Raw genomic sequence first — 24,663 nt, 5'->3', positions numbered from 1 at the left:
AAGTGTTCCACCACTGAGCTACAATCCCAGCCCTATAATGAATTTCTTTCTTTTTAAAAATTAACATTGAAAATACATTTAGAATGTTGTATTTTCAGAGGAATTTTTTAAAAACCTTGTGTATTTACTGATTGCCCTTTGGCTACAGTGTGGGTTTTTTTTTTTTTTTTTTTCTTTTCTTTTAAGTAGTAGTAAAATAAACTATCTTATTTTTTCTTATTTATTTTGAATATGGATTAGACATCATAAGCCATAATATGTCTATCTTCAGTTAAGCAGATGAACCTGATAAGTCTGAGAACTGATTGGGACCAAACTGTTAGGTGTTCTGATTCTTACTTAAGTCATGAAGGACAGATATCTGGCCAAGTGAGAATTCTTTCAATATTTAGAGGAAGAAATGTAAAATTTTTTCCTCACATAGCTTTTGCATTTATTAATCTCAATGGTCCCAGCTTAACTAAAAGACTGATAAAAAGGAGAGAGATGACAAAGTTTAATTATATCTTGTTTACTGAAATTAAATGGGTATATCAATGACAGTGCTTATATGAATGTTTTCAGCTACTCTTATATCTCTAAAAACTCCTTAAAGGATATATGGACCATCATCTCAGTATTTGGCATTGGGGACACTAAGATTTGTGTTATTAAACCATGATTATATCCTTTTTCACCTCTCTAGCTAGTTTATCATCCAAGAAAGCAAATGTGGTAGGAAGTGGCAGAGCAATGTGAGCAAATATTTTTAGCTTGATTACCTTGCTCAGCTTTTTAGAGTCATCAGCACTAAATTCTAGGCCAGGTTCCCATAGTCCCAGCTACCTGAGACAGGAGGATCGTCTGAAGCCCATGAATTTCAGGTCAGTGAGGGCAATGTAGTAGTATTTCTTCTGCTTAACACTTCTGAGTCAATTTAAATTCACTTATAAACTACTTTCTATGTGCCAGGTATTATTCTAAGTGCGCTGAACATATAAATTCATTTAATTTTTATAAAACCCTATGAAAATAATTGACAAAATTTGACAAATTATGTTGATATTTTGGTACTCTAATAAATATGTAAGAGATTTGCTGTTCTTGTGCAGAACTGAGCTGGTTCTTCACAGAAAGACAATACCTTTATGCAGATACTTGATTTAAATTTTCATATTTAAGCTGAAGCTGTGCAATGAAGAATGGTGGGATATCAAAGTAATAATTTAAGAAACATTATTAGAAATCTTCTAAAGTATGGTTTGATTTTCCCCCCTAGGTCTTTAAATATATAAATATAATGATGTTAAGATTTTATTGCTAAAATAATACTAGAAACATTTATCAACATGTATATTTTGTGGTGAAACATTTATGGGTGAAATGCTATGCATTTCAAATTAGATTATCTAAAGAAGAGCAAATGAAAATATTATCTCCTGTATCAAATTTCTCCTTTTGTCTTCTGATTCTTGTGTGGTAGTGTATTTACTCCTTTTTGGCCAGTTGAGCCCCAGAAAAAAGAAGATCTTCAAGCAAGTACATGATGGCATGTTTAATTTTCTTCCCCTTTTAACTTGCCTACATATTTTATGGTTTATAAAGTATGTATTGCAGCTCTGCCATGTTCATTTTGAAAATTCCATATAAGAACCAAAGTTGTAAGGACAAGTAAACAATCTAAAAAATTTCTTGTTGAACTTTATATTTTCATATAGACTCTGAATTAATATTAAGTAAGAATTGGGCTTAGTCTCAAGTATTGTGTAGAAGCTTTTGATATGCTTTTCAGAAACAATATTTTCTATATTCAGATAAAACTATAAAGAACAAACCAAAATTACTACATTATTATGCTTTTTTAAAGATTAAAATTCTTTCCCATTTCCATACTTCTAAATTTTTGTGTTTCAGAGTATTTTCAATGTCAGATTCAGTATTTTGGCAAAAATTATTTTCTTTATCCCAAAGCTTTTGTATGGTATTTTTCCTGTTCCTTCCCATATTTTATTCATATGGAGTTTTACTTTAGTCATGCAACTAATAAATTTCATTCTCTGAAATAAGGGCCTGCAAACTATAGCTAGTAGACGAAGTCTGGCCTTCCACTTGTTTTTGTGAACCAGGGACATAAATATACTCATTTGTTTATGTGTTAACTGTGACTGCTTTCACACTGCAAGGACAGAGTTGAATAGCACAGAACTTGTGGCTCAAAAAGCCTAAAATATGTACTGTCTGACCCCTTACAGAAAAAGTTTGCTGATCCCTGCTTTAAGTTGCAGAGAGGATTTAGTTTTGGGCAAGCTAGCTATTCCATAGAATATTTTGGAATATATAAAAGTAAATCACTATTGGTAGCTTGATTGAAACTTTATGGAGCTAAGCAATTGGAATTTCCATGGATCCGTGATTTGTGAGTTGGTTAATAATAGGAACATAAGTCAGGCACAGTGGTGCATACCTGTAATCCCAGCTACTCAGGAGGCTGAGGCAGGAGGATTTCAAGTTTGAGGATAGGAAGCAACTTAGTGAGACTCTGTAACCAAAAAACAAGTCAGGGGGATAGGACACAGCTTGTGGTAGAGTACCCCTAGGTTGAATTCCTAGTACCACTAAAACATATAAAACCCCCAGGAGTATAAAAGACAGTCTTCCATAGAATTAATAAATTAGTGATATCAGAAGATCAGTTTCTTTTTAGCCTATTTCCTTGATTGAGAAAACTGGACTAGGTAATCTTCAAGGTGTCGTTTACTTCTGTGGTTTCAATGTTAGCTCAAATGTTAACTCATAAAATAAAATGTTTTATTCTGAAATTTTGTTACTTAATAAAACAAACTCAGTGCTAGCACCCTAAAACTTTCCTTTGTAAATTAAGGCTAAATATTGCTTTTGAATTTGGGAAGCTTAAAAAAAATAAAAAATGAGTATTTATTTTTTAAAAAAGTTAGCCTCTGCTTTATTTAAAAATATTTTAATACATTATGCATCTGTGACATTATTGTTTGTATTTTTATTCCTTTCTATGTTATATGAAAGACTAGCAACACATGTAATTTGAGGAATTTTTCAGATTGTTATTTTTATGTTCAGTAAAACTGAAAATTAAACATTTTTTAATCTTAAGAATTCTTGCTAAAACATGGAAGGCAGTAAAACCATATATTCTTTTCCATTCTGAGTAATTTTGCTATCTCTCATATATATATATATATAAAATATATATATATATATAATAGTTGCTTCATAATATTAGCTCCCTCTTAGAATTTTCTGTGTCTGATATTGAAGTTCTAAGAGTTAACGGATGCCAATACAAATAATAATATTCAAAAATAATATTGTACATTCAATATTGTGTTAGCTTATTTTCTCTCTGGACATTAATGTGATTAAGTAGTCATCTTTCTAAACTTTTCCATCTAGTCTTGTAACAAACATAATTTTTGTCATAAACATTTTACTGAGTACCTTAAAGTGAATTCCTAATAAAGAAACATAGTATATTCACATTATAGTATTATATAGTAGTCAAAGAGATGAACATTTACTACATATAGTAATTTGGATGAATGTTAGCAATATTATATTGAATGAGAAGATTATGCCCAAAAAGATTATATAAAATGATACTTTTTTTTAGAAAGGAAAAAACAACTAAAAGTAAACACTATTCATCTTAGAAGTACATAAAAATAAAATTCAAAACAGTAAAAGCAAGAGAATGACGAACCTAGGCTTCAGGGCGAAAAAAATTAGGAGTAGATAGGAAGAGTTGGAGAAGAAACAGATAAATAAAGTTTCTTGTCAGTTTTCTAGTTATTATATTCTCAAGTATTATAAATAAATATATAAGTATGAAAGTGGGCCATGCATGAACCAATGATGAGGGTAGATAAGGAACCAAGGATTATAATTAATCAAATTCATATACCTGAGATTTAAGACAAAGGTGTTTAAGTATTGGTCATTTGTACATATTTATTTAAAGCTAATCTTAGAATATGAGTTAGTTGCTCTTGTGTTCAAATATGTTAACATTTTGATGTCTAATGTAAAGATTTTAACTTTAAAAATGCCCATTGGCAAAACTAATGGTATTATATTTAGCAACCATTATGATGCCACTTGGTACTTTTATATAGGTATCATGTTATAGTAAATCTCACATATTTTTGTTTGTGAAACTTTGCTTCCTCTATATAAGAGTTTCACAACCTGCAGTAGATATGCATATAACATAGTGAGAGTGTCCCTTATATTAATGAAACCTGAAGGGTGATGCTTATATCTCCTTGTTTAAGTTTACTTGCCCTTCTGTATTCATTTTTTTGGTAATGTTTCATTGCAGATATGGAGACATTTTGTGCAGTCTTAACGATTGCAATGACAATGTTAACTTAGATGAAATCCTGTTTCAAGTAGGTCTTATCAGCAGTGTCCTAAGTGCACAGTTCCTGATCTGGTTTAATACTGCAGAGCCTTTTAAGTTAAGCATTTTGAGAGCAGCTTCTACCTTTCTTTTTCTTGTGGCAGTGTGTTGCTAAAGCGCTTTTAGAGATACTGGTACATCAATAGGGCTTTTCCTTTATTTTCTTACATTGCTCTAGTTTTTGTTTATTTGTTGTTTTTTTACCAAAGCATTTTGCTCAGATTCATTTAATGCATGCAAATATTCAAACATGAGTATATCCATTTTTCACCAGTTGGTATGGTAGCAGCACTCAACACTCATCTAGTTTCAGAATGTATGCTTTACTTGATTGCCATTGATGCATGTTTGTTGTTTGTTTATAGGTCCTATGCATAGTCAGTTGGAATCCCTGAGTGACTCTTGGGCTCGCCTGAAACATAGCAGAGACTGGTTGTACAACTCCTCTTACTCCTTCGAGTCTGATTTTGACCTTACTAAGTCTTTTGGAGTTCACACATTGATTGAAAATGTTGTAAGCTTTGTGAGTGGAGATGTGGGGAATGCCCCAGGTTTTAAAGAGCCAGAGGAAAGTATGTCTACAAGTCCTCAGGCCTCCATCATTGCAATGGAACAACAGCAATTAAGGGCAGAAGTAAGTCTTTGATATTTACTCCTCACAAGAGACTGGAAACTTCCTGGTCCACCAAGTGTCCACTTTTAAGAGAAACTTTTTTCTTCTGTTTCTACCTGTCCCTTTCATTCACCTGAGACTTTTTTTTTTTTAAAAGTACTGGAGATTGAACCTTAGAGGCACTGTACTACTAAGCTACATCCCAACCCTTTTTATTGTTTATTTTAAGATAGAGTCTTGTGAAGTTTCTGAGGTTGGCCTCAACCTTGTGATTCTTTTACCTCAACCTCCCAAGTTATTGGGATTATAAGCATGCCCCATCATGCCCAATGTCTCATCTGAGCCTTTTGACATCCTTTCTTAACTAAAAAAAACTGATATTTTCTTTGAACTGGACAAAAGTACATTTTTAAGTTGTCATCTCCTAGAATAACATATCTAATCAGAAGTCTTCACTCATTTCCTAGAAACTAGGTTGAAATTGGCGGGTGATCATAGGGATCTACCACTCAGAGCTTCCATTTTTGACCCATTTGTTCCCATTTAAACTAGACCTCTAGTTTATATTAGAACCCCATAATAATTGTTACAGGTAAGACCCACTGATAACTGGTAAAATTAGTGAGGAAAACTTGAAGGAGACACAGAAAATTTGCATAGATACGAAGTACCCCCTCACACAAATATTTATTAATTATTGTGTTTTTTTTTAATCAAGCAATCACTATTACCACTTGGTACAAATTATTTACATATTCTTATAAGCATAGTTACAGACTTTGCAATAATTATGTACTTTTTTTTATATCTGAAAATTTTTTTTCATGATTTTTTTTTAAATTATTCTTAGTAAGGATACATCAGTTTCATTTGGGGCACAGGAAAAATGTGAACATTTCAGAGTAATCTTAGTAAAGTAACATGTGGTATTGAAAATTTTTTATTATCTTTTTTTGACAGTGATAAAAATTATTAAAATTTTTTTCATATGTGTATATAGGGTAATAATATCTGTCTCATTCTACCTTCCTTCCCATCCCCACTGCCCCACCCCCCTCCTCTCTCCCCTCTGCATAATCCAAAATACCTTCATTCTTCCCCACCCACATCCCACTATGGATCAGCATCCACTTATCAGAGAAAACATTTGGTGTTTGGTTTTTTGGGATTGGCTTATTTCACTTAGCATGACATTCTGTAGTTCTATCCACTTACCTGCAAATACCAAGTGGTTTTGACTTATCCACAGATTCTTTGATATTCCTTCCTCTAGAAGATAGAGATTAATTCCCCCAACCTCACTGCTTGAGGGTAGGCTGAACTTAGTGATTCTTTTCTAATAAAAAATCTGGAAAGAGAAAAAAATAACTTTACATTGCAGCAACCAGGAATATATCACCTTAACTAAGTAATCAAGATTAACATCTCCAAGCCGAATGTGGTGGCACATACCTGTCATCCCTGAGACTCAGGAGACTGAGGGAGAAGGATTACAAGTTTGAGGTCAGCCTCAGCAACTTTGTGAGGCCTTTAAGCTACCTATTAAGAATCTATCTCATGATAAAAAATAAAAAGGTCTGGGAATGTGGCTCAATGGTTAAGCACCCCTTGCTTCAATCCCTAGTATAAAAAAATTTTAAAATAAGCAAAAAAGAACTGGGGGTATAGCTCAGTGGTAGAGCACCCACTCTCCATCCCCTCCCAAAATATTACTAACACCAGAAATAAGTCCTATTGCTATCATGTACCCTTGGTATAAAATGAGAACATTTTAACTCTGTGGTTTTCTTGCCCCAAATCCCTAACTCTAATCTAATCATGAAGGGAATATGAGGGAAACCTAAATTTAGGGTTATCCTAGAAGATATAGTAATAGTACTTCAAAACTGTCAAGGTCATGAAAAATAAGGTAATAAGGAAAGACTGTCACAGACTAATGGAGTTTTAAGAGGATATGAAAACCAGGTACAATGTGGTATTCAAGATTGGATCCTGGAACAGAAAAGTAATCTTGGGGGAAACTGAAATCTAAATAAAGCCTGTGCTTTAATTAATAGTATTGTACCAATATTAATTTTGAAGTTTTGGTAAATGTACCAAATTATTAGAAATAGGGGGATCAAGGGTAAGAATATACAGGAATCTGTGTACCATCCTTACAACTCTTCTGCAAATCTAAAGTTATGTCAAAATAGAGTTTTAAATTTTGTTTTAAGAAGTAGTATAGACTGATTGGCTACTGTGGTAGACAGTCCAGTAGAATGTAGAAAAGATAGAGGCAGAAGTTCAAGAGAACCACAGAGAAATCATTCAGAAATACTTCTGATTCTTGACTAAGGAAATAGCCACGCTGTATAACCTTGTTAATATCTCCTTTACTTATTCTAATAATACTACCTTATAATTTTGAAACCTTCACATATATCTCCTGGGTTTAATCCCTGCACCAAAACAACCAACCACCCAAATCTACAACCCTTCCTATTGTACCTTATAGTCTCTTTTATACTGAAGTGTGTTTATGGAGTTTTTAGAGCTATCTTGATTAAACAAACAAACAAACAAAAAAACAGTAATAATAAATGTTTTATATCATTTCTAGGAAATGTCACAGACTTTTCTTTGTGCTAAATAATATGTTGTCTTTGGCAAACAATTCTTTTATGTCTGAATTCAAGGAAGATCTCTAAAATATATTCTTTTCCTCAAGCTTCGTTTGGAGGCGCTTCACCAGATCCTTGTTCTGTTGTCTGGGATGGAGGAAAAAGGTAGCATCTCGCTGGTAGGAAGCAGGTCGAATTCAGGCTTTCAGTCGTCCACACTGCTCACATCTGTGAGATTACAGTTTCTAGCAGGGTGTTTTGGTTTAGGCACAGTTGGACACACAGGAACCAAAGGGGAGAGTGGCCGCTTGCATCACTATCAGGTAGGTGATCCTTTATAATGTATTCAAATTTTAACTGTCTTTTTATAAAGTCAGTTTAATAATGTGAAACTTTGTGGTGTTTATGATTGAGATTTTAAAAATATATTGTAAATTACTGTTTAAGATATCTCATTGGTTTAAATTTCCTAAGTAGTGTGTTTGGAATTAGGTGAGTCATATTACTCTTATACTTTGGGGTTCTTTGCCAGCTCAGTTTCATTAAACTTTAACAGATTGGATGGAACTAGATCTAAGTTGAGATAGGAATTAGAGTTTGGGAAGATGGGTTTCAATTTCAGTAGTTTACATTTTAGTTTGATTATTTTACCTGGTTTTCCTGATTCCTTTTATAGTTTTTTAAAAATTTTATCTTTATGTCATATTTAGAGGGGGGAATTGCTTTGTGAGAAAGAAGAATTATACAGAATCAAGAATTAGCAGGCATTGCCAGTTGTAGAGGCACATGCCTAAATTCCAGTGACTCAGGAGGCTGAGCCAGAGGATCACAAGTTTGAGGCCAGCCTCCACAACTTAACAAGGACCTAAGCAAAAATAAAAAGGACTAGGGGTATGGCTCAGTGGTTAGGTGCCCCTGATTTCAATCCTTGGTACTCTTTCCCCCACAAGAAAAAAGAATTAGCAAGCATTTAAAATTAGATTTAGGGCTGGGATTGTGGCTCAGTGGTAGAGTGCTTGCCTAGCATGTGTGAAGCTCTGGGTTCAATTCTCAGCACCACATATAAATAAAATAAGTAAAATAAAGCTCCATCAACAACTAAAAAAATTTTTTTTAAAAAAGAACTTGCTCTTAAAAAAATAAAATTAGATTCATTATAAACCTTTCATATGCTGAAATATATGAAACCACTGTAAGGCCCTAGCATAGACTAGGAAAAAAATGTTATTACTTTTTGATGCAAAAAGGTGTTTTTGTGAATATAAAACATGAATCTTTATGTGTAATTCAGGATGGGATCAGAGCAGCTAAGAGAAATATTCAGATTGAAATCCAGGTGGCTGTGCATAAGATTTATCAACAGTTGTCTGCTACCCTAGAGAGAGCCTTGCAAGCAAATAAGCATCACATTGGTAAGTAACTGTCCCTTTCAAATATAAGATGCAAAGATACATTTTGGCCTGAGGTATGGTAGGTAGTCATGGTTTGTATTTTATGTTTAACATTAGTAGGCTGACATTAAAAAATAAATATTTGAAAATGTAGTAGTATTTTATATTACTATTTACATTTTAGAAAAAAATTATTTTAGTAAATGCTTTGTTTACTTCAAAGGAAATTCTCAACTCTCCCCTTCTCTCTCTCTCTCTCTCTCTCTTTTTAGAAGCCCAGCAGCGTCTCCTTTTAGTTACAGTTTTTGCCCTGAGTGTTCATTATCAACCAGTGGATGTTTCTTTGGCAATTTCTACTGGTTTGCTAAATGTATTATCACAGTTATGTGGCACAGACACCATGTTAGGACAGCCTTTGCAGTTGTTGCCGAAGACAGGTGTTTCCCAGCTTAGCACAGCTTTGAAAGTGGCCAGTACAAGGTTGCTCCAAATTCTAGCCATCACTACAGGGTAAGTATTAAAATGTCTTGGTAGTATTATATGGAGCTGTGTCTTTCTACATTTTTCACAGTGTTTACCACTCTGTGTTCTTCTTACTACTTATATTTTCTTTTTATTCCTCTTAGGACCTATGCTGATAAACTAAGCCCCAAGGTAGTTCAATCCTTGTTGGATCTACTCTGTAGTCAGTTGAAGAACTTGTTGTCCCAAACTGGTGTACTACTTATGGCCTCTTTTGGAGAAGGGGAAGGAGAAGAGGGTGAAGAAGAAGAAAAAAAAGTTGATTCCAGTGGAGAAACTGAGAAGAAAGATTTCAGAGGTATTATAAACCTTTTCTCTGTCATTATTTACAAGCATTAATTGAATCTTCATTGTGTGTGTGTGATAAGAATGTAGACTTCCTTCCATTATGGGGAATGAAAGGATTTTTATTTGTTCATTTATAAACCCATTTTCTCTCCAAATATGAATGATTAAGATGAGCTTCTGATTGAACTTCCTGTGCTTAGACTCTGTTCACTCTGCTGTTGCAGCCTACTGCCCTTACACTAGGTTTAGCCTTTCATTGACTGTCAGGGCTCTAGTACCTAGATTTTTAGTGACCAGTTTCCCCCAGGTTATGCATTGCCTAGTGGGAGGTGGTACAGGATTGGGGGTAGGAGGAGTAGACTCATATTTTTTTATCCTTTGACCCTGACACACTGTCTCTCATCAGTCTTAGCCTAAGTAGTCCTTTGGGATTAGGGGTTTGATATTGGATCCTGGGTTATAATTAGAGGAGATTGTTTTCCTCCTAGATTTTCTCTTCTCTAGTCACTAACAGAATTCTTCAACTTACTTGATTGCTGACATATCATTTACTTACAGTTTCATAGTAAACACTATTTTTTTTTTTTTTTGTACTGGGGATTGAACTTGGAGACACTTGACCACTGAAGCACATCCCCAGCCCTAATATTTGTATTTTATTTAGAGATAGGGTCTCACTGAGTTGCTTAGCACTTCACTTTTACTGAGGCTGGCTTTGAACTCAAGATCCTCCTGCCTCAGCCTCCCAAACTGCTGGGATTACAGCTGTGTGCCACCATGCCTGGCACAAACACTATTTTTAGAAGAACTTATTCTCTTAATCATCAGAATGATGAAATGCATCATTTATATAACTAAAGGAATAAAGGTCTAAAATTGGTCATTTATTCAAAAATGATTGTGAACCTACCATGTCTCAGTACCACTCTGGGAGTCTTTAAAACCTTTTTTTTTTAAAAGCTGTACTGGGGATTGAACATAGGGCCTCAAACATACTAGAAAAGTGCTCTACCATGGAGCAATAGCCCCAGCCCTTATTTTATTTTGAGACAGGGTCTTGCTATGCGAACTTGTGATCTTCCTGCCTCAGCCTCCTGAGTACCTAGGATTACAGGTGTGTGATACTGCTCCTGGCTTCCTTTAAGTCCTTAGATTAGATGAACAGAGGGAAGAAGCAAATTAGTTAACCATTCTGTGCCCCAATTCTATCCACTGTCAAGAAAGGTTATTTATAAAACCTCTCTGAAGATTGCTGTAAAGATTAAATAACTTAATACATGTAGTGTCTGAGACATAGTGAAAACTCAATGGATATTAATATTAATATTGGAATATTATAACAGAATATAAATTTAATAAAAATGCTATTGAAATCATTAATATTGTTGTTGGTTTGTGGATGGATAGAAAGAGGAAATACCTTTGGGATGCAAAATGATAAATACTTATCCCTGCCCTCATACTTTCCAGGATAAGGAGCATGTAAACAGATAATTACAGTGTATTAAAAGATACTCAAAAGAAGTATCTAAATCTCAGAAGTCAGAATGTAGGAGGATTTTAAAGGTTAAGGACTAGCTTTTCAGTTTCAAATCCTAAACCAGTGTCAAGTTCCTTTTTTTCTGTTGATATATAATTACAGTACTTACACAAAGAGCTTAGGCAGACTCACTAGGTATGAGAAAGTGAAAGCAAGGTTTTCCTGCCACCACCTGCTTTCCTGAGATCCAGTGAGGGATAAAGGGTGTTTAAGGTAGCAGGTTCTCACCAGTCTGTGCTGAGTCCTGCACAAGGAAGAGATTATGCAGTTACTTCTCAGCCTATAGGGCCTGCATAAAACTGGATCCTTTTGTGTCCAGTAAAGAGAGAAACAGTTCTTTTGAGACTGACTCTTGGCATGTGTAACAGAGTTCATGTTCATTCTTCTCAGTTATCCTAGAGAGAAGGCCATTAGATCTTTTCTTATTTATGGAGACAGTCGGGAATAAGACTGACTCTAGTCAGCAGGGGCTAGGCATTCAGAGGCAGGCTTCCCAGGTAATAATAAACCCCAGTCTTTCTAAATAAAATATTAAAGGGATGGTATATCCTTCATTTCAAATGTAGTATTGATACTGCAACACAAATATATCATCAGATTTTATTGACCAGCTTTATATTTAAGGTCTCCAGGCTTATGTTTTATTCCAGAAATACTTGCTGGGTGTAGACCTCATACAAGGGATTTTCCCAGGGACCTCTGCTGAGAGAGAACTCTTCATAAAAGAGGTAGCTTTTGAACTGGATCTTGAAGGAATGTGTAGGGACAAGCTTGGATTGAGATATGTGGATAACCGGGGCAGGTTAATACTTTGTATTCTTAAAACTAATATAAAAAGTATTCACTTAACATTTGGGTAAAGAGGCAGGGTGCTATGTGGAGGAAATTAGAGAAGTTTGTAGTTTTTTTCCCTGTAATTGTCCTCAGCACTTTAATCTTGTCATAGCCTTGCATACCTACCTCAGCAAAACAAAATTTCTTCTATTAGTTGGTTGTGTCTTCCCATGTAAGTAGTTTCCTAATCTTCAGTTGTCACCATAGCATACCCCTTGGCAGTAGTCTCCCCTCTATGACAAGTAAATTATTAGTGTGTTCTTTAATTCAACATATCAGAATCTTCCTGAAAGTTTTATATATATATTACATATTATATGTATATATGACATTTATATTTTTGTATATATTCTTCTCTTCATATTGTTATAATTTTCTATGTTATATGTCCCTTGGGGTTGGCCATTCTGGGCAGCTGCCTCAGTGGCACACTTTTGATCCTGTCTCTGTGTGAGACTTTGACAATCTGAGAAAGTGTGAAAGGTGTTGTGTGATAAGGGGATGTGGTGTGATATGGGAAGCGAAGATAGTTATCTGTGGCTTCGAAGTGCCTAGGGAAACTGAGAGGGGTGACAAAGGAGAGACTTGTGCTGATGCTGTGGAGAAACTGAGAAGATTGGTTGTTTAAGGCAAGATTGTGTGAAAGGACTTGTACATAAGAGTTTGCTCTCAGGCAAACTAGACTGAGGGCTAGGAATGTGTTTCTTTCTAGAATTTGAGAACAGAAAATCTTTTTTTAAAGATGTGATACTTAATTTGGGGAAGGGAATCATGGATTTTTTTGAAAGCGTAATTAAATTTGTATACTTTCTTCCTAATCAATACACACACACACACACACACAGACACACACACACACAAACACTTACATAAACTTTTTCATACAAATTTAGGGAATTCACAGATCATCGTTCTCAAAATTCTATCCAACAGAACTATAGACTTGGGTAGGGAACCATTGTTTTTCAGAGTACCACTTTTTAAAAAATGGGCAAAACAAGTACATATGCATATTCTAGCATGCTCATTCTTTTTATACACTGATGTAAAAGATGTTTCATTTGGCTTTATTTATTTATTTTTCCTCTCCCTATTCTATTTTTTCAATTCTCAAAAATCATTAGCTTACTGAAAAGCTAGACTGTGAACCAAATTTGTACATAGTACAATCCAATACAAGTTCTGTGAGATAAGATTACTTCCTGATGACTTTTGGTTATAACATAAATTTGTTTCTTCACTTTTCAGCTGCTGTTAGGAAACAACATGCAGCCGAGCTTCACCTAGGGGATTTCTTAGTTTTTCTTCGAAGAGTTGTGTCTTCAAAAGCAATTCAATCAAAAATGGCTTCCCCAAAGTGGACAGAGGTGCTTCTAAATATAGCATCTCAGAAGTGTTCTTCAGGTATCTGTCCCTGGCCTCCGTTTTAAGAGTAATTTTTATGTATCATGCATATTTTATTAAGAGACTTTGATAATATTAGACATTCAACCTTGAATTCAGAGCTTTTCTTTCTCATTTGATTGAAAGAAAGCTCTAATTTCAGGTGTAAAAATTGATAGAAAATTAATAATAAAAAGTGACACTGGAGAAAATTGTGGATTTATTCTAGAAAGCTTGATTTTATTTATTCAGATGATAATACATTCTAAAAATAAGTGGTGAACATGCTGTTTAATATGATAATTTGATGTAGGTTCTGATCTCATTTCTTGGATCTGTCCATTTTCTTTTACCATGATGTGATTTCAGTTGCCTTGATTATGCCTTCTGAATGTGTGATATCTATGATAGTTCTGAACTATAAACTAAATTCCTAGTTCTTAATCTAAAAGTCTGGTCTGCTTACATAGATTATTGACTTTCCTAATCTGATTTGTTTTTTAATTGTGATAAAATATGCATAATATAAAATTTACCATTTTGCCCATTTAAATGTATAGTTCAGTGACATTAATATATTAACAATTTTGTACAACCATCACCACTATTCATTTTGAGAACTTTTTTTATTATCCTTAGTGTGTTTAAAATATGCCAAAACATAATATAATGAATGGCCCACGATATGTTATTTTATATGTTTACATTCTTACTATAGTTTTTCTTAATTAGTATAACTTACAACAGCTTTTTTTCCTTTAATAAGGTAGAACTTATATTGTTAAATCCTAAAGCATAAAGAAAACTCATATATTCATTTATTTTGAACTGCTTTTATTATAGTTATGAGAATTTTTTAAAGTATATATTTATGTATCAGTATTCCATCTGTACTTTGGCTATCTTTAGAAAAGTACAAATTGCTTACTCCCCATAAACTCTAGCAATCTCTGTGAAACAGTCAAGGCATGAACTAGGGAGAGGCAATGAGGGTACAAATAAGCATAGACTTTAGAGATTCACAGACATGTTTAAAATTTTACTTCTATTTGGCAAATTATTACATTCTCTGATCCTGTTTCCTTATCTTTAAAATGGGACTGTAAGTTGAGGGCCTGTGAGGATTAATGGGGTTAAAGGTGTGAAATGCATAATATAGTACCTAGCATGAGTGGTTATTATAGTGCTTTTTCTGTGTGTGTGTGTGTGTGTGTGTGTGTGTGCGTGCGTGCGCGCATGCACACATGCACATATATATGCATACATATACATATAATGAAGCATAAATATGATATTTATTTGCATTAATGGGTGTAGTGTGGGTTCAGAATTCATGTGCTGACAGGTTTAAGTGAAGTTCATTCCACTTATAAATGCTTGCAGCCCTGGGTTTTTTTTTTTAAAGGAGTTCATTTTAATTTTTGAATTTAAGTCGCATTGATAATAAGCAAACATCTTTTTTTCCTCCAGGTATTCCTCTCGTTGGTAATTTAAGAACAAGGCTCCTTGCACTTCATGTTCTTGAAGCTGTGCTACCAGCTTGTGAATCTGGTGTAGAAGATGACCAAATGGCCCAGGTTTCTATTTTTAAAGTTAATAGAAGATATTTTACATGTCTGCAACATTATTCAACCAAAATCTAAACTCTTGTATATAGCCTTTCTAGTTATATAAATGTGTCATTTCTTCAGTAGCATAACTTTCACTTTTAACATTGCTTTCTCTGTTATTTCATTTTAAGGAAGAAAAAGAGAAATTAAGTTATGGGGTGTGAGAAGTAGAGGGATTAGGAATACTTTCAACATCAAAAGGAAAGGACAGTCTGTGGAATTTTTTACTAGATTGGGCCTTTAGAGGGAGAAATGTGTGGTTGTATAGCCTTATCAGAGGTCCATACATAATGCTATAGAACCTACTTTCTAGTGTGTCAATGATCTTTCTGAAAATATATATTTAACCTACAACCACCAAAAATAGCTGCTAGACATTGGTATAATGAAACTAGATGTGACTTAATATTATAGTTACATGATATATCTTTTCTAAAAATACTTAAAATTACCCTTTATAAATTTCATCATGCTTTTTCCCTCAATAAAACAGGTTGTTGAACGCCTGTTTTCCCTTCTATCGGATTGTATGTGGGAGACTCCCATTGCTCAGGCTAAACATGCTATTCAGATAAAGGAAAAAGAACAAGAAATAAAATCACAGGTAAGTGATTTTTTTCAAAAGATGTTTTTAGGTAGCATAAGTGAATATCCTATTACCTGTGTCTGGATGCAAGGTCTTCTGTGGGACCATACTCTATTAATTATTTCATTTTCCATTTCTGTATTCTGTCTCCTTCTCCACTCATTTCTTCCCTTCATATTGTAACCATGCATATCTTTCATTCCCACTCTCTGAAATCACATTTTTTTATCCATGAAGCTTTCTTTATCCTCTCTCTTGTCCTTCACGAGTAAGCCTTTGCCACTTCTTCGCTTATTATCTCTTCAACCTAATTGATTATATTCCAACCATATGCTGAAATTAAACCACAAAGATAAGGTCAGTTGCTAAATACAATGTAAAGTGTTCCTTAGTATTCATAGGGAATTGACTTAGGGATCTTCCAAGGATGCCAAAATCAGTAGATGCTCAAGTCTTTATACAAAATGGTGGGGTATTTACATATAGTCTGTACATATTATCCCCTATACTTCAAATCATCTCTAGATTATTTCTACTACTAGTATAATGTAAATGCTATGTAAATAGTTATTATATTGTTTAGGGAATGATAACAAGGAAAAAAGTCTGTCCATGTTGAATATAAATAGTTTTTAAAAAAAATTTCAATCTGTGGTCAATTGAATCTGTGGATACAGAACATGGAATATGGAGGGCCTACTGTATACTTCTTTGTCCCCACTTTACTTGATCTCCGGAAAATGTTTCTTTAAAGCACTGCTTTTTTGGAATCTGCACATACTTTCCACCAATTCTTGGTTTTCTCTGGAAGTAACTCTTTGGTGGCACTTTGACCTTGCCTTTATACCAAAATGTTGGTGTTCCTCATAATTTATTCCTTAGCTTCACCCTCAGTCTTGTTCATACTCATGACCATTTTCACCTTCATGCATCACTTTCCAAACCTAAATGCTAGCCTGTTGTCTCCCCTAAAGTCTTTCCATTTTTTTTTTTCCTGTCCCATTTTTTTTGTGATGGTACTACTATTTCCCTAGTTTTCCAAACCTGTATTCCTGGTCATTCTACATTCTCCTAATGTCCCCATCCATGTAGCTATGAGGCTGCATTGATTTTTACCTCCTGAATAGCTATTGAATCCACCCAACTAAATCTTGCTCTTAGTTTTTATTATTCCATAGTTTTTCTGGTTTTTTTCTACCTTAGTTCAGTGACCTCTTATTCTCCCTTTTTGGTTCTTCTTTTTTTATTTAATCTGAATTTGGAGTATCCTGAGGCCTGATCCTATGACCTCTTCTTATTTTCAACTATCACTCTCGTTTCTTTTTCCATATGCAGAGAAACCTTATTTGGACCCATATGCCATTGATTCTCAAATTTTTAATTCCAGTTCTGGCACTTTCTGTGAATTCTAGACTTATATACCCATCTTCTGTTTGTCTCACCACTTGAATGATAATCTAGTAGCCATCTCATACTCAGTATGTCAGAATTGTCATCCTTAGTTCATCATATCCCATTCCTTTCTAGGTTATTCAATTAAAAAATCTTGTAGTCATCCTTGATTCCTTTATTATCCCTCTGCCTTTTCTCTATTTATATAATCTTCAGGCTCTTCCGTTGGCTCCCCTTTGAAATATAACTTGAATTTACCTACCTCCTCACCTTCTCTGTCATTATCTTATTTTGAGGCTCTGTGATTTCTGGTCTAGATCATACAGTATAACCTCCTAACTGGTCTGTCTACTTCCATTGTTTCTCTCTATAGTCCATTCTTCATATAGGATCCAAAGCAGTCTTTTAAAATTATGAATCAGAGCATATTGCTCTTGTTTAAAACACTCCAATGATTTCTCATCATTATTAGAATAAAATCTAAAACTTCTTGACTTTTCCCTTTGCTAAATGGACTCTGAACAGCTTTTCCTTCTTCCTTTTTCATGAATACACAAAACTTTGTTCCTTCCTTGGGACTTTAAACTGGATATTCCCTCTAGATATGTTTCAGAAACATCTTATTCGGGTCTCAACTATATCACTTCTTCAGAGAATCCTTTCCTAATCAATATAGAGTAGTTGTCACACATTCTTTGTCACATTACCTATTTTAATTTCAATGTTGAATTTACTACCTGTTTTTTCTTTTTCTTATTTGTTATTTTCTCCCTCTTCTAAGATATACATTCTGTGAGAGCAGAGATTTTTGTCTGTTATCTTGTTATATACTGCAAATATAGAGGATCTTGTAGGCTGCCCAGCACAGAATAGATGCTTAATAAATGCTCATTGAGGAAATTTAGGCCCTCCCTATTTATTACCTGAAATCTTGCAGCAATTCCCTGATTGGTCTCTTTGCCTTCATCTTACACATTCCTAGTAAAATGATGTTGATAAAGTGCTGATCTGATCACAGATCCCTATGTAAGTCATCGGTGCTATAGAATAAAGTTCAAACTTTATTCTATATAAATAGAATAAAGTGTGACTTACAAGTCTTCCATGATTTTGTTCCTTCTCTTTCTGGGCTTATTTTCTGTCTTTCTCATCCTCTGGACATTCCATACTGCTTGCAGTGACTTTAAATCACTGAATTCTGTGACACTTCCATGCTTTGGCCCATGCTGTGTACACTGCCTGAAGAGCCTGTCTCTTCTTTGATCATCTGCTTAATGCCTTTTTCTTTGTATTGGGGATTGAACTCCGGGTGCTTTACCACTGAGCTACATTCCCAGCCCTTTTAATTTTTTATAATGAAACAGGGTATTGCTAAGTTGCTTATTGCAGAGGTAGCTTCGAACTTGAAATCCTCCTGTCTCAGTCTTCTGAGTCTCTGGGATTATAGGCATGTGACATCACACCCAGCATTTTTAATGCCTTTTCATCATTCAGGACTTAACTCAGAAGTCACCATCTTTTGAATGCTTACCTTTTATTCTGAAGCATGGATAGACATTTATACGTTTATGTTTCTACTATACCTATCATGTAACTTGTGTTATTTTCTTAATGCAATACTTACATCATTTATCTCTTTGTCCCTTAAGTGGAAAATAACCTTTTAATTGGCAGGGACACGTCCTAGCACAAATAACCAATAATTGGCAGATAATAAATATTTTTGGCATTAAAGAGCCACAGAATATATTAGAGATCTGGTTTACTCCAAAATACTGAATCAGCTTTCTTTCTTGTAGAAGCAAGGAGAATTGGAGGAAGAAGATGAGAATCTTCCTATACAAGAAGTATCTTTTGACCCAGAGAAAGCTCAGTGTTGCCTCGTGGAGAATGGGCAGATTTTAACTCATGGCAGTGGAGGAAAAGGATATGGATTGGCATCAACTGGAGTAACTTCTGGATGCTATCAGTGGAAGGTGTGTAGAATTTTAAGTACTTGTTAGCATTTTGTCTTTTGGTCCCTTTTCCCCAAGATCTTTTAAAAAAAAAAAAAAATCTGGGGAAAGACTTTCAAATCATTTTGTAAATGATGTTCTATTAATATATGACATTATCATAAATGGAAACTGAGTGAAGGATTTATACACAAACTCTACTGTTTCTGTAACTCTTTAATAATTCTAAAATTATCCTAAAATTTTAAAGAATAAGTGGTTAAAAATTCATGATATATCCTAGCATTGAAAATGCAGCAACTGTATGTGATCCGTCTTAAAAAGCTACGTGGCATCATCCTTAGGTTTTTATATTAACTTTGGCTTATATTTTATTAAAAATATTTGTTGTTGTACTAAGAATCAAGCCCAGGGCCTCACACATGCTAGGCAGGTTATCTACCATGTTTGGTATATCCCATTTTGTAATTACAACTTTAATATTTTTCAGTCATTCTTTATTTTCATATAAAACTTTTCCTCAGGAGGGTTGAATGCAAGAAAGATAAAAAAAACTTTCACAGAAAAACATTTTTATACAACTTAAACAGAAGGGCCAAGAACTGGCCAGGACAAAATCCCAATGAAAAAAATTTTTTTCAAGATAAGTTTTCAAAATTTTATACTTCTTTTCATCCTACCACTAATACAGTGAGCAGCTAGGAAAGATTAGACTCTTTCTAAGGACAGTTTTCATTTAAATCAACTAAGGTGTATTGGATATTAGGAGAAAGATGAAGGATGCCAGATCAAACCATCAGTGTTTCAAATTGCAACTAATTCAGAAAGCTGAACACAGTAAGTGAAAAGCAGCAGGACCTCACCAGCAAGGGTTGAAAATTCAGTCTCTTTAGTGTAGAGGATGAGAGCTGGGCCTGATGGCACATGCCTGTAGTTCCAGTGGCTCAGGAGGCTGAGGCAGAAAGATCTCAAGTTCAGAGCCAGTCTCAGCAATTTAGTGAAGCCCTAAGCAACTTATCGAGGCCATGTCTCAAAGTAAAATATTAAAAAGGGATGGGGATGTGACTCAGTGGTTATGCACCCTGGATTCAATCTCTGGTACCAAAATAAATAAATAAATAAGAGTAGAGGGTAGAATATTACTCCTTCTAGTTTCCTATACCCCAACTTGCAGCTTTTGGTAGGAACCCCAAGTTAGATATGTAATTAGTCTTGGTATCTGAAATATATAGCCAAATCACAAGCTCAAATTTAGATGATTCCATACAAAAACAAGCTCTTTCTCACAGGTATCTACAAGGGACAATCAAGCCAGTATTCATGATATTTTCATAGTATATGGACCCACAGAGGAGTGTCTTTAATCTGCAATGATCCCAGAATTTGAGTTTTGTTCATTGAATATATACCTGCTTTTAGCTGAGTATATACCTGCTTCATGTTGGACTGAAACATCCCATAGCAGACAGTATCAACTTTTAGCTTAGAATCAGGTCCAGACTAATTAGAATGTGTGAGTTCAGAATTCCAAAAAGCCAGCAGCTGTTTTGGGCAACATAAAGCCTAAGTGCTGTAGGAACAAACAACTTTATGTTAAGTCCAGGTAACCAGCTAAGCTTTCCTGAGTAAGCTCTTTTTACTTGTCAGTCTTAAAGTTCAAATTGACCCATGCAAAAATATGCACTTCAGGCCAGAAAATCATCAACCTCTGAGAGTCAGACATCTGATTTTACAAAACTCATTGGCAACTAAAAATTGCTTTTAAAACTATAAAAGTGTATTACATATCTCCATTTGGAGCTTACCTCTCTTTATTTTGTCTTTGTTTTTCCAGGGACTCCCAATAGGAAAAAAATCACAGCAAAAAATCATCAGTTATGATCACATGTTTTGTTTTCAGTCACACAGAATTTAAATTGCATTTCACCCACAGGTGGCAAAAAAACAAGGGAGTTGTATCCCACTAACCTGTTTTTCTTTTGCAGCTTTCCCTAATCAGAATCATCCTTAGCTTTTTGAAGGTTGAAGACTAACATTTTGCATCCATTTTAATCAAATATCCAGAAATATGATAAAAGTAGCTGTTTTAAAATTTTTGTTCCCTCCTCAGATCTGAAGTTCACTCAAATCCTTAGCAGTAAATTTAGCATTTACAACATTAATTGATTGGGGAGGAGAAGCTGTTGTAGCAGTAACTGCAGGAGGCTGAAGAAAATAGAATGTTTCTTTTCCTTTTTGCTCTAGTCTAAAGCTTTGCCTCAGCCCTGGGAACTCATTTAAACTTTTCTCCTCCAACTTGGTGGAAAGAACATCACATACTTTTAGTATTTTTAATTTATTCAAAGCTCACTTTTAGGGTTTTTTAAAATCCTTTCTCCTCCAACTGGAGGAGAGAGCAATTACAAGCTAATTTTTATTCTTTGGCCCATCCAAAACCCATTTCTGGGAATATTTGAACCCTTTCTTTTCTGGAAGAGAAAACAACACAAATTCACCTGAGTTGCTGTTTATTCTTAACTTCACCTAGCAAGGCCAAAAGTAGCCAGGGATCTAGTGAACCAAATGTGGCTGGACCTGTCATTTTGAAATTCTTTAGGTCACTTAACCTTCCACAACGAATTAGCACCTTATCTCCTGTTTGATACAATGTGTAACTCCATAGTTATCCAGGCACTAGAATTTTGTTTTTTCCCACTCCTTCTCTTTATTTTTCCCAAATAATGCTCTAACTCTATTATTTTGAGGGTTGTTCTAGTAATCTCGCTGTTACCACTGTGTCAAGGATCCCTAAGACCACCCTCACATTTAGACATTCACTAGGAGGATTCATAAGTTTTAGCATATAGTTGTCCTCGTGATTAAGACAATATAATCCCTGCATCTTACAGAAGAAAAAGTAGGTCCAAATCTTCAACATGTCGGCTTAGGATCAGACTTCCTTAACAGGACTCCCATAGCACAAGAAATAAAAGCAAGAATCAACAACTGGGATAGATTCAAACTAAAGAGCTTTCTCTCAGCAAAGGAAACTATCAGTAATGTGAAGAGAGAGCCTACAGAGTGGGAGAATATCTTTGCCACTCATACTTCAGATAGAGCGCTAATTTCCAGAATCTATAAAGAACTCAAAAAACTCTACACCAAGAATACAAGTAATCCAATCAACAAATGGGCTAAGGAAATGAACAGACACTTCACAGAAGAAGATGTACAAGCAATCAACAGATATATGAAAAAATGTTCAACATCTCTAGTAATAAGAGAAATGCAAATCAAAACTACCGTAAGATTTCATCTCACCCCAATTAGAATGGCGATCATCAAGAACACAAACAACAATAGGTGTTGGAGAGGATGTGGGGAAAAAGGTACACTCATACATTGCTGGTGGGGTTGCAAATTAGTGCAGCCACTCTGGAAAGCATTGTGGAGATTCCTTAGAAAACTTGGAATGGAACTACCATTTGACCCAACTATCCCACTCCTTCGGCCTATACTCAAAGGGCTTAAAATCAGCATACTACAGAGATACAGCCACATCAATGTTCATAGCTGCTCAATTCACAATAGGCAGATTGTGGAATCAACCTAGATGTCCTTCAATTGATGAATGGATAAGGAAACTGTGGCATATATATACAATGGAATATCACTCTGCCACGAAGAATGATAAAATTATGGCATTTGCAGGCAAATGGATGAAATTGGAGAATATCATGCTAAGTGAGATAAGCCAATCTCAAAAAACCAAAGGACGAATGATCTCACTGATAAGCGGATGATGACACATAATGGGTGGGAGGGGTTAGTGTTAGGGTTAGGGTTAGGTTTAGGGTTAGGGTTAAGGAGGGTGGCAAGAATGGAGGAAGGAAGGACTGTATAGAGGGAGAAGAGGGGTGGAAGGGGTAGGGGGAAGGGAAAAAATAACAGAATGAATCAAACAACATTACCCTATGTAAATTTATGATCACACAAACGGTATGCCTTGACTCCATGTACAAACAGAGAAACACATGTATCCCATTTGTTTACAATTTTAAAAAAAATGAACCTCAGGAAAAAAAAAGACAATATAATAACATAGTAAGGATTGTAGTCTTATGATAAGGGAAAGGAAAAACAGGTGCAGTTTGGAAGAATACATGTGCTGACTTCTTTATGTTCTGACCCTCCCATTGAGCACAGTGTTTCCCTAGCAACAAAAATGCCCCAAGCAATACTGTGTGATATTTCAAAGGAATTCCATTAGAGACTCAGAGCCCAAGGTTTTTCTGAGGACTGGTCACATTAGTCATCTTTTACCTGACATGTACCAAGATTCCAGACCCCCAGAAGGAAAGCTTATGTTCATTGTAAACCCCATTGTTTTTTTCACATGTTTCATCCAGTGAACCACCTTATCACTTAGAAAGTTTTAGTGTGGGAAACTGTAAACCAGTTGAGTTCACAGATACTAGCTAAGGATCACTGTTGCGGGCAGGCCTTTTTTTAAAAAAATTTTCTTTTTTTTAATTTTTAGTTATACATGACTGTATAATGTATTTTGGCAGAATATACATACATAAAGTATAACTTACTCTATTAGGTTCCCATTCTTGTGATTGTACATGATGTGGAATTACCCTGATAGAGTATACAAATACAAGACTAGGAAAGCTATGACCAACTCATTCTACTGTCTTTCCTATTCCTCTCTCCCATCACTTCCTTTCATTACCCTTTCTTTGCTCCTATCTGTTTCTATTTTTCTTCTCCCCAACCTCCCTTGTTTTAGGTTAGCATCCACAAATCAGAGAAAATATTCAGCCTTTGGTTTTTTGCGATTGGCTTATTTCACTTAGCATGATATTCTCTAGTTCTATCCATTTACCATTTGCTGTAATTTCATTCTTCTTTATGGCCGAGTAATATTCCATTTTGTATATATACCACATTTTCTTTGTCCATTCATCCATTGAAGGACACCTAGGTTGTTTCCATAGCTTGGCTATTGTGAGTTGAGCTGCTATAAAAATGGATGTGGCTGTGTCACTGTAGTATGCTGTTTTTAAGTTTTTTGGGTTTATGAAAAAATGTTCAACATCTCTAGCAATTAGAGAAATGCAAATTAAATCTACACTGAAATTCCATCTCACTGCAGTCAGAATGTCAGTTATAAAGGATACAAGTAACAATAAACGTTGGGAAGGATGTGGGGAGAAAGGTACTCTCCTACACTGTTGGCAAGACTGCAAATTGGTGCAACCACTATGGAAAACAGTATGGAGATTCCTTAGACAACTTGGAATGGAACCACCATTTGACCTAGGCAGACCTTTTTATAAATAACAGTTTAAACCAGCTATATTAACTTTTTTCTGAACAGAAGTTTGCTTGAAAGTAGTTTTAAGGGGCTGGGGATATAGCTCAGTTGGTAGAGTGCCTACCTTGCATGTGCAAGGCCCTGGGTTCAATCCCCAGCACCCCCCCCCAAAAAAAAAAAAAAAATTGTTTTAAAAGCCATGTGTAAAGAATTGAACCTTTCCCATTAAT

At 34.8% G+C, this 24,663-nt stretch overlaps 1 protein-coding gene across 1 annotated transcript in view; it reads left to right on the top strand.

Moving 5' to 3' along the window:
* The window catches only part of HERC1 (HECT and RLD domain containing E3 ubiquitin protein ligase family member 1), a 206,979-nt gene that overhangs the window by 113,912 nt on the left and 68,404 nt on the right, over positions 1 to 24,663 (top strand). The window contains exons 26-34 of the mRNA XM_079125763.1: positions 4,780 to 5,048; positions 7,738 to 7,953; positions 8,922 to 9,042; positions 9,294 to 9,531; positions 9,648 to 9,841; positions 13,454 to 13,609; positions 15,059 to 15,165; positions 15,692 to 15,802; positions 18,976 to 19,152. Coding sequence (XP_078981889.1) covers positions 4,780 to 5,048; positions 7,738 to 7,953; positions 8,922 to 9,042; positions 9,294 to 9,531; positions 9,648 to 9,841; positions 13,454 to 13,609; positions 15,059 to 15,165; positions 15,692 to 15,802; positions 18,976 to 19,152 — 1,589 coding nt within the window. The remainder of the gene's footprint in view (positions 1 to 4,779; positions 5,049 to 7,737; positions 7,954 to 8,921; positions 9,043 to 9,293; positions 9,532 to 9,647; positions 9,842 to 13,453; positions 13,610 to 15,058; positions 15,166 to 15,691; positions 15,803 to 18,975; positions 19,153 to 24,663) is intronic.

The sequence above is a fragment of the Sciurus vulgaris genome, assembly GCF_902686455.1.
Source record: "Sciurus vulgaris genome assembly, chromosome: 2".
NCBI lineage: Eukaryota > Metazoa > Chordata > Mammalia > Rodentia > Sciuridae > Sciurus > Sciurus vulgaris.
This window is presented reverse-complemented; position numbering and strand designations above follow the sequence as displayed.